The following is a 16,427-nucleotide window of genomic DNA, read 5'->3' as shown; positions in this document are numbered from 1 at the left end:
GAGACCTTTGAATGATTGAGTGGGCTGTAGCCTCACAGTAGATCATGGTAATGTATTCAGCCAGAAGGGTTGGAGTGTTGCTGCCTTAAAACACCCTGGCTCTATCCAACAGTAGAGAAAGAAGACAGATGAGGCCGACATTCCAATTATTTTCTTTTTCTGCTGACCCCGATTCAGTTTATCAGAGCTGTATAAGGTGTAGCTCCTTCCGTCACATGGCCTGAGGGAATAGGTGCACCCGTGCTAGCTTTAAATCTCACATTATGCACGTTTAATATACATGTTTATTTTGCGTGATGCCGCGCTGTTTGGAGGCTGTACGGTGTAATGTTATGACTGAGATGGTTTGACGGAAAGTAATCGTGTAATTCAGCAGAGCATTTGGAAATGCAATAATCCTTCTAAATCCTTCTGTAACATAAACAGGATGCACACTACAGTAATAAAACACACTTAATATCCACCTGGTGAAAGGCAGAAGTCATGCATAGGTTTCACAGTGCTTGCAGCCATTTACTGCTCCGCCCAGAGAGGAACCCAAATATCCTGGTTTTTTTTTTTGTTTTTTTTTTGTTTATCAAATCACACAATGCTCCATTTAGTCGTCACTATTTACTCACTCACTGCTTTGGACTTGCACACTCCAACAACATGATAGGAGCAGTTTTCCTTCCTGACAGGAATCAGCAAAAGACAGGATGTATTTGAAGAAAAAAAGAGAGAGAGAGAGACAAACTGAGGACAGTGCAGGGAAAGGGAAAAAAAAAAAAAAAAAAAAAAAACAGTATCTGTCCCCGGCAGAGCAGATGGTAGTCAGAGCGCTAGTTGACTTGCAAATGCCTTGCTGTTCCAATGTGACAGTCACGAGCATGCTGCCGGAGCATCTGGGCCTGTCTGTATAACATGTCACCATGCCAACTGTAAGAAAGCTGCACACATCAAACTTAGCTTGAACTCTTTTATCCATTAAACCTATAATGTCCATATACTGATGAAAAGCACATACTGTTTAATTGGCTTAGTTGTCCTTTGTGAGTGTCCTGCACTGTGTTGTGCCCAGACCATATGGGCTTACGCATTAGACAGCAACAACAGCCAGGATGTCAAGTTATCTATGTGAGTGGATAAAAATAATTCACATTTATTTAAATTATGTCAGTAAAACGTTAATTATAGTTTTTCACAATCTTAGCAGTGAATCTGTGTTATATTTTATCACACATACTGTTCTTCCAGTTATCCTGTTACGAGTGTGGTTTTTATTTGTGGCTTTGGAACAAAGCTATTCAGATGTTATTAGTTACTTCTGGTGCACTGCGAAGTGACATCCACGTGCAATGAAGGCTTTGTAAGTCTCATCTCCTCTCATAAGTTTTTAGTTGTTAATGTGATTTCACAGGCACCAAACTTGGTGAAAGTATGTCAGGAGTCCTATCTGGCTGTGCTATCTATTTTTGTAAAGGCTTATCTCCTCGCGCTCATCACGCGCCGCAACTGTAGCTCGTGAAGTAGGAACTCTAAAAAAGAAAGAAAATGTCAGGACCAGAAAATGGAGCTCCCGAGCATTCAGAGCTGTCTGCCATGTATTTTTAAAGACAGTTTCGTTCAGACACAAGGCAGAATCCATAAAAGATCTGATTTCTAGGCAGCTGAAGAGTTTGCTCATTTTTTACTTGACCGACAGAGAAATAATGATCTTTTATTAAGATGTGTTTTGAAGAAAAGAACCAAGTATAAATATCTCCTGTATAAACTTGTCAAAAAGAGAGAATTTGCAATTGATGATGATTTGCTGATTTTAAATAAACCTGATATTTTATTTGACATCAACCGAATATCCATGCACTGTTAAAATAATAACAATAATAATAAAAAAAAATCATGATTACATTCACAAATGTTCATTGTAGCAGTCATCATTTTTCTTATACACAAGTAGCATCTAAAAGTATTGGTATTGGGATATTAGACTTATATTAGAGTATTACTTAGTATCGGATCGAAAAGAAAAATAGTGGTAACTTAGTTGAAGCTGATACTGTTTTTACAGTGTGTAATCATTACTCGCAGCACATTTGGCAAATACACGCAAGATGAGATGAAGATTTCGATCTCCACGCGGTGACAACACTGAAACACTCTGTAGTCTATATCCAAGAGCAAGGTTAATAAAGATGCCAGTCCTGCCTTCCACCTCTGCATTCGCACTCCCGCAACTCACCTTGTGCCACGCTGGCTAAATCCAATTGTGTACCTTACACAGAATGAGTTTGCATCGATCTCCCTGGCTTTCTCTGCAGCAGCAGCAGCAGCAGCAGACAACAGGTAGGAGGCGTGGTAGTCACTAGCGTTCACCACCTTTGATGATATTTACCTCTAATTAAGTTTCTTCCCTAGAGGGAGAGGGAGCTGGGAGGCAGCGAGGGGAGATAAAAACCTCTCTAAGCAGAGTGCTGTGCTGCAATCAATCCTCCCTCTCCTTCCCTCTAGAGCTGAGCCAGGGAGAATGGATGGAAGACAGGTTTCTCATCTGGGCAAACTGAAGAGAAGTAATAAAAGAGCCATAGCTCAGGCTCTACCCGAGGAGAAAGAGCAGCAGTGCCTCCATCCTTTGTGGTTGTTGTCCTCCAGTGTTTTTCAGCCGGGTAGTAGCAGCGATTTATTGTTGATTTTATAGAGGTTTCCTCGAGAGTAAAGATGGATTTAATGACGCAAAATAAATCCTTTTCTCCGGAAAGAATTGGGATTTTATATGTCAATTATTAGGCCGGTGAGCTGCCTGCAGGCTACATGTTAAGATCCCAGTTTAGTTTATAACAAACAGAGACGTTTACAATGGGAACTGTTTGAAACTAGCTGTTTTATTTTGCAGCCAGAAAAATAAAGAAAAGTCTCAGCCGCGTTGAGTTGTCTAAGTGTATCCTGGAATCACAGTTCATTTCAAGTTGCTCGGCCTATCACGGCTTGATGGCTGTTTCAGTGCAACACATCCCCGGTAGCATCACAAAAAGTGCATTTTCTCTGTAACATATTTCTGTTCTCTGTTTTCTGTTTATTCGCCCTCAGGTGTGTAAAGTGTTGAACAACACCTGTATGAGCTGCTTTGCTCCCTCCCTGATGGCAGAGTATCATCCAGGTTTGGATACAGTTAAGCAACCGGACGAGTTCGGGTTCATCTTCAACAATGTCCAGGCGCTGCTGGTCTTCAACAACACAAACCTCCTCTACTATCCGAACCCTTACTTTGAACCTCTCAGCACCACTGGTATCCTGGAGCAAAAGCCTGGCTCACCCATCATTCTGAAGGTATAGTAGCATGCATTTAAATCTACAGAAAATTCACCGGTGGACACATTTCAACCCATTTTATTTTCCTCTAGATTGTAATATCTGCTAATTTCCTGTATGTGATGTTTTTCTTCCATTATTTACTGATAAGAAACAGTGAGGAGATAGATATATTATGTTCTTTTCTTCTGATAACCAGCTGTTCCCAATTACCGCCAATGTGAAATACAGTATACCATCTTGTTTGATCTCAGTATGGAATTATATTTGGTGGCAGCTGTGCCCAAACATAGGGATTTAATTTAGAATCTTTCTAGGCGACATGTCGGCTTTGTGCATTTTTGAAACGATCAGATTTTCAGCTGTGTGTTTGTGTGTCTGAGTTTAACTGCTAATTTCACACCCTGCTGTCCATGGCTACATGCCCACAGGGCAGAAACCTGGTTCCCCCAGCAGCAGGAGGGGTGAAGCTTAACTACACGGTACTGATAGGAGAGACCCCCTGCTCCGTCACTGTGTCTGAGAGCCAGCTGCTGTGTGAGCCACCCAACCTCACCGGACAATACAAAGTCATGGTCAGTGTCGGCCTGCCTCCCTTTGTGTCTTCCTGACTCTCCTTCCCTCTCACTTTCCATCTATCCCTGTATTTGTAATTTCCTCTGTGGCCTCTAAACTCAATTATTTCTGTTCTCATCATTGTTCATTCAGCTGAAGGAAAGGGGTCAAATGGAGAGCAGCATGAGTGTGCTCTCGCCGTCAAAAGGTTCTGCCGGATTCCGCTGCAATTATTTTCAGTCGCTCGCTTATTGAGTGTAAGCGCAAGCCCGTATCCCTCTCGACGTCAGCATGTAGAAGGTGGCCATGTGCTTACGCTCAGTGTCAATTACAGCTGATAATATTTATATAGAATTCGAGAGATGTGGCTGGAGCGTTGCCATTTATCCCTTATCAAGATATATAGATTTCAGAAGCAATGATCTGTTTTAGTTCAAACAGGAGGAAATGTATGTTTTTGGGTTTGAATGACGTCAAGCCTACGTTGAGTTTCGAAAGGGGGAGGATGGTTCTCTTTGTGCGGTTTAGATTAAAGAATGTTCATTGTGATTGTGTGTGTTGTCATCTCTTGGCAGGTTCAAGTGGGCGGCCTCCACGTCTCTCCAGGTGTGGTGCACATCATGTCCGACAGCCTGCTGACCCTTCCAGCCATTGTTAGCATCGCGGCAGGTGGAGGCCTCCTCCTCATCATCGTCATCCTCGTGCTCATCGCCTACAAGCGGAAGTCGCGTGAAAACGACCTCACTCTTAAGCGCTTGCAGATGCAAATGGACAACCTGGAGTCGCGAGTTGCCCTCGAGTGCAAAGAAGGTCAGCATCAGATTTGTATAGCGTGCGCACGGCCCAGATGTAGCAGCCTGCTGTTAAACTTCAGACTGTAGGATGAGCGATTGTGGGTGTACTTTGCTTGGAGTGTCTGTTTACATCCAGTCATTTTAGAGGCCACTCTGTCACTCACATCAGTGATTGCATTTCAGTTGAGCAGAGTGTATAAGCACATAGTGCACATAGTACAGTGAGTAGCACTGCGATAGACTGGAGACCCGTCCAGGATGTACCCCGCCTCTTGACCGATGACAGCAGGGATAGACTCCATCAACCCCCGCGACCCTAGTGAGGATAAGTGGTAGCAGAGGATGAGATGAGTACAGTGAGTGTTGTAAATTGCTGGTGGTCTGTGTGCATTAAATAATGCAGTGCAGATTTCTCCAAATCTGGGTCAGTGAGTCATCCTGGTTATTTATTACAACAGATTCAGCAAAATAGCCCTGTATGTGACCCTTAACATCATGCTAAAACAAAGAACATCTTACATTTTGTTCTGCTCTCTAGTTTGCAGGCTGGATGCGGGCTTGCATACAAACGGATTTATGGATACTGAGCCTGTGGAAATTCTCAGTCATCCAGGTCATGGTGTGTCTAAGGCAAAGACAGCTGGACTTGCATGAGTTTCTTCAATTTAGAATTTAAGAAGCCATTTGGATGAGTGGTAAAAAGGCTTTAAGAAAACTCAAGCACGTCCAACTGCTTTTGTTTTAGCTTTGTTTTCAGATATATCATGGATATGGAATAATCTTAACCATCTTCCCAGCACAAGACGCATAACACATCACATTCTCTTACATTGAGGACTAATTCTACATTTATAGTACATGCTACATTTAAGTAAAAAAACAAAAAAAACAAAACTGGAGCAACCACTGCTCTTACGTGTCTACACCTTCCCTCCTCCATGGTCAATCTGACCTTTGAACTTCTACCCACTCATTGACACCAAGCCACCACATCTAACAGCAGTTCAGAAGAGCACTCTGTGTTGCAACATCTGGCCCAGCATCCATGCTTTCAAATAAACTGTGCTGATTCACCCCTGAGGTCATCATCTGGGACGTTACAGCCATTCACCGAGATGGCAAAAGTGAGGTTTATGTTTGGCAGTGCCAGGGGATTTCATTAGCCAGAGACCTTGTTGCGTATCCCCTCAGGCCACCCCTTTTATCGACTCTCCTGCTGTTATTATGCAGTAAAAATACATCCGAATGCAGCAAAGAATAGTGGGGCATACAGACAGATGGGCAGATAGAGTGGGCAAACAGGGGGAATCACATGGGCAGCCTTGGGAAAGGAGAAAATGAATGTTTTAACCATTAGCAGTGGCCAGGAGAGCACTGCCCTGCGGGCTGGATTTGGCTAGGTACCTGGGCTCCTCCTTTTACACTTTGGGTTCATGTGTTGAGGTGTATACCCGTGAGTTGCAGGGGGCTATCGGGCCAGTAGGTGAGCGCTAAGTCTGGTTGGAGTCGGCGGGGTTTTGAGGAGGGTGTTAGGGGACTGCTGCTGCTCCTGTGATAGGCTGCAGACAGGGAGCCTCCCCAAGGGCGACAAAGCAGAGCAACAGAGCCGTGGGCCTCAACGAGAGCCAGTCAGGTTGGAGCCAATTAACTAGTGCTCACCTGCAGCCTCACACTGAGATGACACACTCTTTGGGGCCTTTGCTACAGCCAATTTACTGGTTGGTAGATAAAAATGAGTGAGGAAGGAAGGCATATATATGTGTGTGTGTGTGGAAGAGAGAGCGAGCAGAGTATTTTTTTTTTTAAAGTGAGAGATGTGAAATATTGAGTTCCTCTGACGTGAACACTATCTTGAGCTTTCTGTCATCTTCATCATAACGGCAGTAAACACCATGAAGATAAGAAGGATTCACAGACTTGGTCCTTGGGGGATTAAAGAACGGTTTTACTTTCATGATGCATTTCTCAAATATTTCCCCTGACTCTTTCCTGTCTCCCCTTCCCTCCCAGCCTTTGCCGAGCTGCAGACAGACATCAATGAGTTGACCAGTGACCTCGACAGAGCCGGTATCCCGCATCTGGACTACAGGACTTATGCCATGAGGGTCCTCTTCCCCGGCATCGAGGATCATCCTGTCCTCAGAGAATTGGAGGTAACTAGATACTGAGTACGAGAAGCAAAGGCAAAGAAAGAGAAATGGGAAAGAAGATGGCCAGGCCATGTAAGCAGCAAATGCATTAGGAAAGGGCAAGGAAAAGTCACGCTGAAGTAAAAGAAAAGACGGGTCACATTATGTATCTGATCCTACCAGTTCTCCTGCAGTGGGAAATTGCTCGTAGGGAAAGGGATACCATCGTGCCACTTATCCTCTCTCACACACATGCGTAGTCAATCACGCTGGGTAGCACACATATATACACCTCACATGTAAGCTCTCTCATGGAAAACAGGTCCCAGCACATGGCTATTTCATCCACCAGTGGCTGCAGTATGAGAGGTAATGAAGTGAGTAATTCCCAATCCTCAGGCAGGACTCTGGGTTCCTCCAACGGGAGGAAAGCTGGCTGGTTAGCACTTTTTTTGCTCCTTTTCATGGGGCCAGGGCAGTGCTGGGAAATGAGTTTATTTTATGCGGAACTCATAGCCCGGTGTCCGGATGGATGAAACTATCAGGGATAGAGAGATTCATTGTGATAGAGGTACACCTTTTTATGTGTAGGGAGTGTGTGTGAGCTAGGAATGGGGCCGGTTAAAGAGATAGGGTTAGCCATGTACGCCAGAGGTCATAGGCACATCACTGCATAACCTTGGCATTACATGTGACAGGCTTTTTCTGCCAAAAGCCCCAATTTATTTTAAAAAAAAGGGGAAAAAAACTGTGACGTGCACTCAGAAAAAAAAAATAGAAACTTGGTACTTGGATTGTCTTACCCTGGAAAGTTATTTCACATTTCGCTTGAAAGTGAAATGGCAGCTACCTCTGAGAACAATGCTTCTTATCAGAACCCTGGTCAATAATTGATTAAGATCTTCTCAGTTACTCATCATAAGTGGGAGCTCCTATCTGCCTGAAGTGAAATGTGAGTGAGGGTTTCGGTGCCTTTGGAGAAATCTTGTTTGTGTGTGCGTGCGTGAGACAAGGTCACCATGAAAGTTGAGGAGCGGAAAAAATAAATAAGTCTCTCAGTTCAGCTCATTACCATTTAAATTATTACTGGACAAATTAATGCTGGGTACTCATTAGCCTTAACACACTTCCCTCTTCTGTAAAGGTGTCGGGCAATGGCCAGCAGAACGTGGAGAAGGCCCTGAAGCTGTTTGGCCAGCTCATCAACAACAAAGTGTTCCTGCTCACCTTCATCCGAACTCTGGAAATGCAGCGCTCTTTCTCCATGAGGGACCGCGGCAACGTGGCCTCACTTATCATGACCGCCCTGCAGGGGCGACTGGAGTACGCCACTGATGTCCTCAAACACCTGCTGTCAGACCTGATTGACCGCAACCTGGAGAGCAAGAACCACCCTAAACTGCTGCTGCGCAGGTAACGTGGCGATAATGTCAGCTGGTGGCACGAGGCCTTGTTTCGGTTGGGGTCAGTTCAGTCTAAAAGTAATTCATTAATAAGACCAGATTCACAATAATAATAAATAAAACATCCTCAAAGGCATCCAGCACTGTCAACAAAAGCTTCTTATCCGTGGTCACAAAGATCAAAGAAAGTGCTTCAGTCAGAATCAGAATCATAATCAGCTTTATTGGCCAGGTATGCGTGCAAGTACGAGGAATTTGACTCTGGTCACTTTGCTCAATGGTACAAGAAAATAAAAGCAACACTGGAACAAGCTTGCGAAAAAATAGAAAACTGTAAAACATAAATGAGACTTTCAGGGGAAAAAAGTCATTGTTGTATTGTTTGCTTTACGTAACTATTTCTGATGTTTATTTTAATTGAACAGCCAACAAGTGCAGGGCTGTAGGAGGATGCTGATGTCTGTAGACAGATGGATGAGAAATGATTTTTTTTTCTCGCACGGGTGGATGATTTTCCCGTGTTCCACGTAGACGCTTTACGTCTTGTAATGAGTGCTATAGAACGACCCCAGAAAGCCGGAATAGACGGCATGCACTATTCAGAACATATGAATTCTCTGCTCGGTTCCACCTCCTCTCTGGCGCTCCGTCTCTCCCACTCCTCCCTCTTAATGCCGATGTCAGTCCCACTTATCCTCCAGGCTCAGGCTCCTTATAAAACATTCAGAGGTGGTTCAGCTTAACTTTTTTTTCTCCTCTCAGTGTGTCCAGTGTACATTGTTTTCCTGGGGAGTTGGGAGAATGTGTTAAAACTTTAAACATCTACGGTACCCAGTCCTTGCCCGTGTGTCCTCAGCAGGTTTTTCATGTGTAGGTTTAGAAACTGGTTAAAGGACTGACAAACAATTGTTAGCTCAAAAGGTATGAAAAGCATGGCTCCTCCTGAAAGCCTCGCTGCTACGCGCATGATTTTGATTATGTCTACATGGGCTAATAAGCGGAGACAGTGAGAGCAGGCAGCTGCTGGACTATGTAAAAAAAAACACCTTCATTCTGATGTTAATGTTCCTTTTGTGTCTCTATTTGAAAACCTCACATTAATAGTCAGAGTAAATAGCTTCCACAGAGAAAAGGCCGTGCATATACACAGAGGAGTGGACTGAAGCAGCACAGCATCAAATGGAGCTGGATTAAGCTGTTACTGCACATGACAGCAGGGCCCCACGTCACCTCTAAGTTTTCATTATCCTCTCTTATTATGAACACAGAGGCTCATAATCTTCAGGTCCTGCGGTTGCTGTCTGGAGGGCTAAATGTCCTACAGTTTTTACATTTCACTCCCATTTTTTTTTTTTTTTTGCTAAGAATATAGAGGATTATCGATTTGATATGGCTCTCTGCTGTTGTTGTCTTCTTCATCGCTCATTTGGAGAAAAGCCGACAGTCGAACCAGCCAGCTGACTCACACATACACGTACAAACACACACACACACACACACACACACACACACACACACACACACACACACACACACACATCTGTGATGATAGTCAAATTGAACATGTCTCCAAGAGGTAATTGTGTTTGTGCAAGGCGTAGAGGGAGGCTGCTGGGCTGTGCTTTGTTGCCAGTTTCCCATTCAGTTGTCTTTTCTGTCAGGTCTCCTCGACATATACACTTAAAGAATAGTGAAATACTTCCTATTATTGCGGCTAAGACTCCCATCTGTTTTCTGGTTGTAACGGTCAAATGTATCCGTCTGGGTACCTTTTGTGTTTATGTGCGTGTCATGTGGTCCTGCCGCATATTACACCAACATATTGAAGCAACAAATAAAGCGGAGCCGACTATAATGGAATCCAGTGACCTTAGAACGTATACAGCGGCAGTGGTCATTCTGAATGTTGCGCCACATAAAATATTGGTGAGCTCCCAGTTCCCTGGTAAAATTTACAGGGCCCCAACATTCAGGAAGGACCCCGGGTCAACCAACCCACTTCCTTTCCTCATTTATATTACAGTGGGTTGAAAGTGCATCCCGAGACATGTGTGAGTTGTAGCAAAGAGCTCCTCTCTTTCGCTCAGCTGTCATCTGTTCTCCAGGGGCGAACGTGTCCACAAGCAGGCGCGCTCGACCTTTTAAAAGGAAACCACAATCGCACAAAAATGCAAAAATAGCTCCATCTGTCATGTGCTGTGGTGGGTTATCTTCGCGCTCGTGCCGTTGACGGCAACCGTAATCAAAGTTTAATCAACGCGATGCGTGCACATGGTTGTTTGCCGGAGGATTCGGCGTCCCGTGTTCCACGCCGGCATTCAAAGGAGTTGCGTCAACTCCTAAAATTTTAATTGTCATCCAAATTCCCTGAATATATGGCAATGTCGCTTTCGGATTGCATCAGATAAGTTGCGTACTGATGATATTGCGTCAGCTGTTATTTTCAGTATATACAGTATGTGCACTCATTCTGTGCTTATGTCATGCGCAGGCGATGCCACAAGAGTGCTCGCGCTTAAACAACAGCAGAAAAAAAGATTTGCTAATGCTAATTTTCTTAATATTTTGAGAGAAACTATTAGTTAGCTTTGCCACAACTATTAACATCGTATTATATTTGCATCTGTGTCGCCAAAGGTTTAGACGTGTAAAATTACTGTGGGGCTGAACTCTGCGTGAACAGCAGAGTATTTGCATATTTCTCCCATCGACTGCTGTGAGAACACCAAGACCAACAACCAACAAAGCCTGTTTCTCAGTACTTCCTGTGCTTCCCAGCTTTGGCACTCACCCTCCAAAAATACTTAAAAATAAAAATAGGTCACACACCAATTCTTGTCTGGGTGAACTGTCTAAAAGGACTGTTTTAGCCTCGGGACACCATGTACGGGTCCATTCTGTTGTGATCTTCGCAATGACGCAACGTGCCACCTGCTATAAAAGGCAATATCACGATGCGCCTCATTTGATTTTGATGTTTTTTGTCGTTTTTTGCTTCTTTCTCGGACTGAGAGGTTAGAAAAAGACAAAACAAATCCACCACATTTATTTACAGACTGTACTCAGATGTACAGTACGGTGTGATGCGTTCAGAGTATGAGCACTATGCACAGCGGTGTAAGTAAAGTATGCGGACATGTCGCATGGGGATGCTATGACACAGCAGAGCAGTTTAATGTCACTTCTCCGGCAAAGCAAGGCACCATTAATTATTGAGGCCCTTTCTCTGTGGTGAGTTTCAGCGAGAAGATGGAGTGCCACGCCGTCACTGGCGCAGAATAATAAGGGAAATAAGGGGGGGGCCTGTAGGAAAGATGAGAGGGAGGATGAGGACGAGGACGAGGACGAGGGGGATTCAACAATGGAATTACAACTAATAAACATATTAATTGAGCAGATTAAACAGATTTTCTAAATGCTTCCCATGGATGAATTTCAGAGATACGTGGGCCGCATGTTCAAGACTCATTCGCTGATTAACATTAGCGCTGCATCTCTTATTGCTTCTCACCAGCTCTGCCTCCAGCGTACCTTTGTTTGCATGGTATGCTTCTCACATATTCTGTCTCTCACATAGGAAGATTATCTCCAGATAGAATTTATTTATTTATTTATTTTCCAAAATGGAGTGTTTAATTGCTGATGTATTATCTGTTCTTTCTGGGGCACGACAATTTTACGCAAGTCGGTCTACAGCCACTAGGTCCATTCCCAACACAAAGACCCAACTGTAAATATGACGATGATCATTTTTGATTCGGATTTTGATGTAGACCTATGAGGAATGTCTCTCTCAGTAGAGTACATTAAGTTAAATGGAATGGCTGTTCAGATAGCATCCCTCGTCTTCAGTCATGTTAAGTGTCCACTGAGGTCCAATAGGTAGATTTACTGGCAAGATGTATTAGACTTTATAGCAGAAGTCAAATTGACTGAAGGAGGACTGAAATCAATACAAATGAGACAGTAGGATGGAGACTCAGACTTAGACTTGGACTAAGATTAGACTTTATTAATCCACAAGGGAAGTTTCTTGGTCACAGTGGCTCAGCTGCACAAAATAAAGTTAAATAAACAAAAAAAAATTAAAAATCACTAGTAAAAATCCATGTAAGATAGTTATAAGCATACAATAACATAAAATAAAATAGAATAGAATAAAAAATAAAATACACAAGATTTTCAAATGTACAAATCTACAGGAAATAGAAGAAAATAGACAGTACAGACATTGGATTCATGTGGATGGAGGAGCATTAACATGAATAAAATGTCTGTGTCACAGAAAGGTGAGTTGTCGTACAGCTGAGCTCCGCTGCTCCTCTGTAGTCTGAAAATTAACAAATTATTGCCATTTATTTGATGTAATGCACCATAGTTGCACAGAGAACACGACACGTCTCATGTCACTAAACACGACGGAGGGTTGATTGTGTCTGAAAGCCAGAGGGCAGTTTGTAAATGTTACACTACGCTATGCAGCACATTCAAGTGGTTATACGCCACATACTCTTCTGCTTTCATCATTCCTAGCTAAGTGCTATGTCCCATTTCACAATCTGTCATAAAAAAAAAACAGTGAAAACAAATCACAAGTGTATCTTACATTTATGTAGCAGGCCTAGAATCTCCCCAGTCAGTTAAGTTCTTGGAAACATGTTTGAACGATGCACTCGTGCTCCTCTGAGGCATGTTTTTTTTTTTTTTTTTTTTTTTAGAGAGAGAGAGAACCTCTCTGTGGTATTTAAAGATTTCAGATGCCTTCTGGTGTCTTTGTCTTGATAGGGAACGATTCTAAGCTCACAGACACTTTCATTCGCCTAAAAGCTTTTTGAAAGCAATATCTGAGCTTTGTGTTTGATTTCCCCGCTCCTCTGTACGCTAAGTGGAACTGATGCAGCAGCCCGCAACGCATGGATTGTATTTAGCAACATTAGTGAAACTTGTTCTTGAACTCGCTTTTATTAACACTCTACTTGTGTTTGTTGTTGCTGGACTCTCTCTATTTTTTTTTTTTAATGAAATTCTATTCTCCGTTCTCTCCGCCTTCTCCTTAAGTTCTGCCGAAGCCACTGGCTCCCACGCGCTCTCTCCTCCTCATAATGTTCTTTTAATGGAATCACAGAACATTGCTTCTATCACCTTGAGACTATTCAATCTTGTATTATTTTTCTCCTCAGCGTTTTTGTAATGAGATTTCCGCCCATGCAGAGCAATGGAGTACAGCATTATTAAGAGAGCGCGTATTGTGTTTGGCATTAGTTTCATTGAAAGACATTCCGCTGCCCTCCCCCCACCCCCCCACCACCACCACAGCTGCCATTAGGAGACCAGAGATGGGGCTCCTCTTAAACACTACGTGGGATAATGAAATCCTGATGTTCATTAATGAAACTCAATTAATAGAAAGGAGGAAGTGGAGGCAGATGAGGAGGAGGACAAGAAGGAAAGGAGAAGAAGGAGAACAAAGTGCTTCCCCCCCTCGACATTTCGAGAGGAGAGATATTAAGGGGGACTCAGCACAGCCCCCGCACAAAGGGCTTTATTTGACTTCCTTCTTCGGGACTTGCTGAGCTTATTAAAATGCTTAATAGGTTCCATTAACTTCTAACACTCTCAAGTCTCTCGCAAGCAGGGAGGGGAACACGGTAAGTATGAGGAGGGGGTGAATTCTTGTAGAGGAAGGAGGGCAATTACAGAGGGATTTGGGGTATTGTCCAAAACATCCACAATGTATTTAGGTTTATTCAGCGTGAAAATGCAGCTTCAGGCTCTCGTGTCTATGTATTATGTTTCCAAATGAAGACTGTTTTTTTTTTGTCCATTGTGCAGCTCTGCAACATGAAGCGTGTGGACACTGTGTGTGCGTTTCTTTGTGCGCGCACACCCTCGACCCGTCTATTCATATGTAGACAGAGAGGAGAGAAGCATGGGGCTAGTGTGTGTGTGCGCGCTGCTGTTTTTCAACAGTGTTTACACAATCATTTTGTATCTGAAACTGGGTGAACCAATCTACATCCCCCCCACCCCCCACCCACTGGCACATCACACTTCAAATAGGCTGTCACCCAGCTCTCCATCCTCTCAATGAGCTGCCAAGAGACTGGCCAGCAGTCTCGTTCGCAGGGGAATAGCCTCCGGGCGCGGGAGACAGCATCACAACTCAGCCACACACCATTCAAAGCAAAATATAACCTCTGCTCCACCGTCCTGCCGCGGAGGCAGAGTCCTGTATTTGCAAGTTAAAAGAAAGTCTCACTCTCTCTCGCATGAATGGGAGGGAAAGAATGACTGACACCTTCTCTTGACTCAGTAACTTAAACGTAACCTCACTTGCCCTGACAGCCCTTCTGGGGCTCTGCGTCGGCCGCAGACTCTTGCTTATAGCCCTCAAACACGACTTAAATGCAATTATCTCCATAATAGTCATAATCTCCCTTCAGGTCCATTCAGAGCCTGAATAGGTATAATCATCCCAGCACTATTAAGGAGACGGAAGCCCTCTCGCTCGTCTTGAATACCTGGCTGCTTCGATTCCGACTAATCCCACGGTTCAGCACAGTGCGCTGTAAGGCTCCGGCATCATATCCACCAGAGTAATCACAGTCATTTCCTGCTACATTAAGGGGGTCATTTTTTTTTTTTTTTTTTTTTTCCCCAATGCATTGCCATTTAAACTGGCAACACTCATATGAGCTGACTGGGTAGAGATCATTCGCGGCCAGGTGACAATCACGAGCTATCACAGGCTTGCAAACAGCGGCTCAGACTATGGAGCACTTTAGCATGGCATGTTAACTTGTGATTAGCAGCCATGTAGCAGCTATGGTAAAGGCAGCAGGTGTAATGACATGGATAATGGTGTGGACCAAAAGCTCTCTGGTAAAAAAAAAAAGAAGAAGAAAAAAACATTTTTTTATCCAAGGCTGCTTGATATTGGTGTTTGTCGGCTAGCACATGAGCTTGTGCAGGAATCAAATGGAGGAGACAAAAGAGCAAGGCGGCAGCTTTTCTCCAACATGAGGCCGGAGCTTGTTGTTGCTATTCAACTCACATAACTAACCCTTTCATCTACGCTCCTGTGCTCATTAACCATTCCCACCTGGCCGTGTGGTATTTTTTTTAATTTTTTTTTTGAGTCCAACTTCTGTTTTTCTGGTGTTCCATGATGGTGCTAATGAGGCATAGGAATTATGTTTTTTTCTGGAATTCCGAGAAAGACATGGGCAGGAATCATAAAAGGCTCAGTCCTCCCCGTGCGCTCTGTGGTAGAAATAGTGGAGAGGTCATTGCACACGTGTGTTTTTTTCATGCCCAATCAAGCCCAGCAGTGAGCTGTACCTCCATGTGTGATTGACTGCAAGGGGAGAGGGAGGTGTGTGTGTTTGGAGGTGGGGGTGGGGGTGGAGAGAGGAAATGAGAGGAGAGGAGATCGTTTTGGCTGTGATCACGCGTTACCTGGCTGTGACAGCACTCGTCTCTCTCAACAGCTGAGGCTTGTCACAGCTGCTGATGTCCCGCTGTGTTGAACCACACGTGAATAATCAACCGCGCGCACGCATTGGCCCGCGCTCGCATCCGCGCACGCTCTGCTCTCTCGCACACACACACACACACACACACACACAGATGCCCTCTCCCCGCTCTGTTCACTCACCGTGACCACAGTGTTGCAGACAGGCAAAAACCAAAGGCAAAACACGACAACTCAGGATGTCAGGATAAAATGTCAAGATAACCTCCCTGAGTCCTCCCCCCCCCATAACTTCATGAATTTTAGAATCGTCTAAAAGTTTTGAAAGCAAAAGAATCAACTTTTGTTTCCTCTCTTGTTTTTTTAATGCAATTTCAGAACGGAGTCGGTTGCAGAGAAGATGCTTACAAACTGGTTCGCTTTCCTCCTTCACAAATTCCTCAAGGTTAGTGCACCAAACCCTTAGCAAATCCATTGTTTGACATTATAAGTGTGTTTGTGCTGTGTGGTGCACGTAGTTGTTTGCAGTCTAGTGGGTTTTTGTGTTTATGCCGTGGTGTTTTCTCATGTGTGAATCTGCGTGTTCGTCTGCCTTTTGTGTGTGCTCACAGGAGTGTGCCGGGGAGCCTCTGTTCATGCTGTACTGCGCCATCAAGCAGCAGATGGAAAAGGGGCCCATCGACGCCATCACCGGAGAGGCCCGTTACTCCCTGAGCGAAGACAAACTCATCCGCCAGCAGATCGAGTACAAAACCCTGGTACGTCACACTCCACCAGGCGCGCG

General features: G+C 44.1%; 1 protein-coding gene across 1 annotated transcript in view; it reads left to right on the top strand.

Moving 5' to 3' along the window:
• The window catches only part of plxna2 (plexin A2), a 157,883-nt gene that overhangs the window by 122,166 nt on the left and 19,290 nt on the right, over positions 1-16,427 (top strand). Inside the window, exons 18-24 of the mRNA XM_047584622.1 lie at positions 3,067-3,306; positions 3,720-3,863; positions 4,419-4,653; positions 6,648-6,790; positions 7,911-8,179; positions 16,022-16,088; positions 16,255-16,401. Of these exons, the coding sequence (XP_047440578.1) occupies positions 3,067-3,306; positions 3,720-3,863; positions 4,419-4,653; positions 6,648-6,790; positions 7,911-8,179; positions 16,022-16,088; positions 16,255-16,401 (1,245 nt within the window). The remainder of the gene's footprint in view (positions 1-3,066; positions 3,307-3,719; positions 3,864-4,418; positions 4,654-6,647; positions 6,791-7,910; positions 8,180-16,021; positions 16,089-16,254; positions 16,402-16,427) is intronic.

The sequence above is a fragment of the Mugil cephalus genome, chromosome 1 (assembly GCF_022458985.1).
Source record: "Mugil cephalus isolate CIBA_MC_2020 chromosome 1, CIBA_Mcephalus_1.1, whole genome shotgun sequence".
Taxonomy (NCBI): domain Eukaryota; kingdom Metazoa; phylum Chordata; class Actinopteri; order Mugiliformes; family Mugilidae; genus Mugil; species Mugil cephalus.
This window is presented reverse-complemented; position numbering and strand designations above follow the sequence as displayed.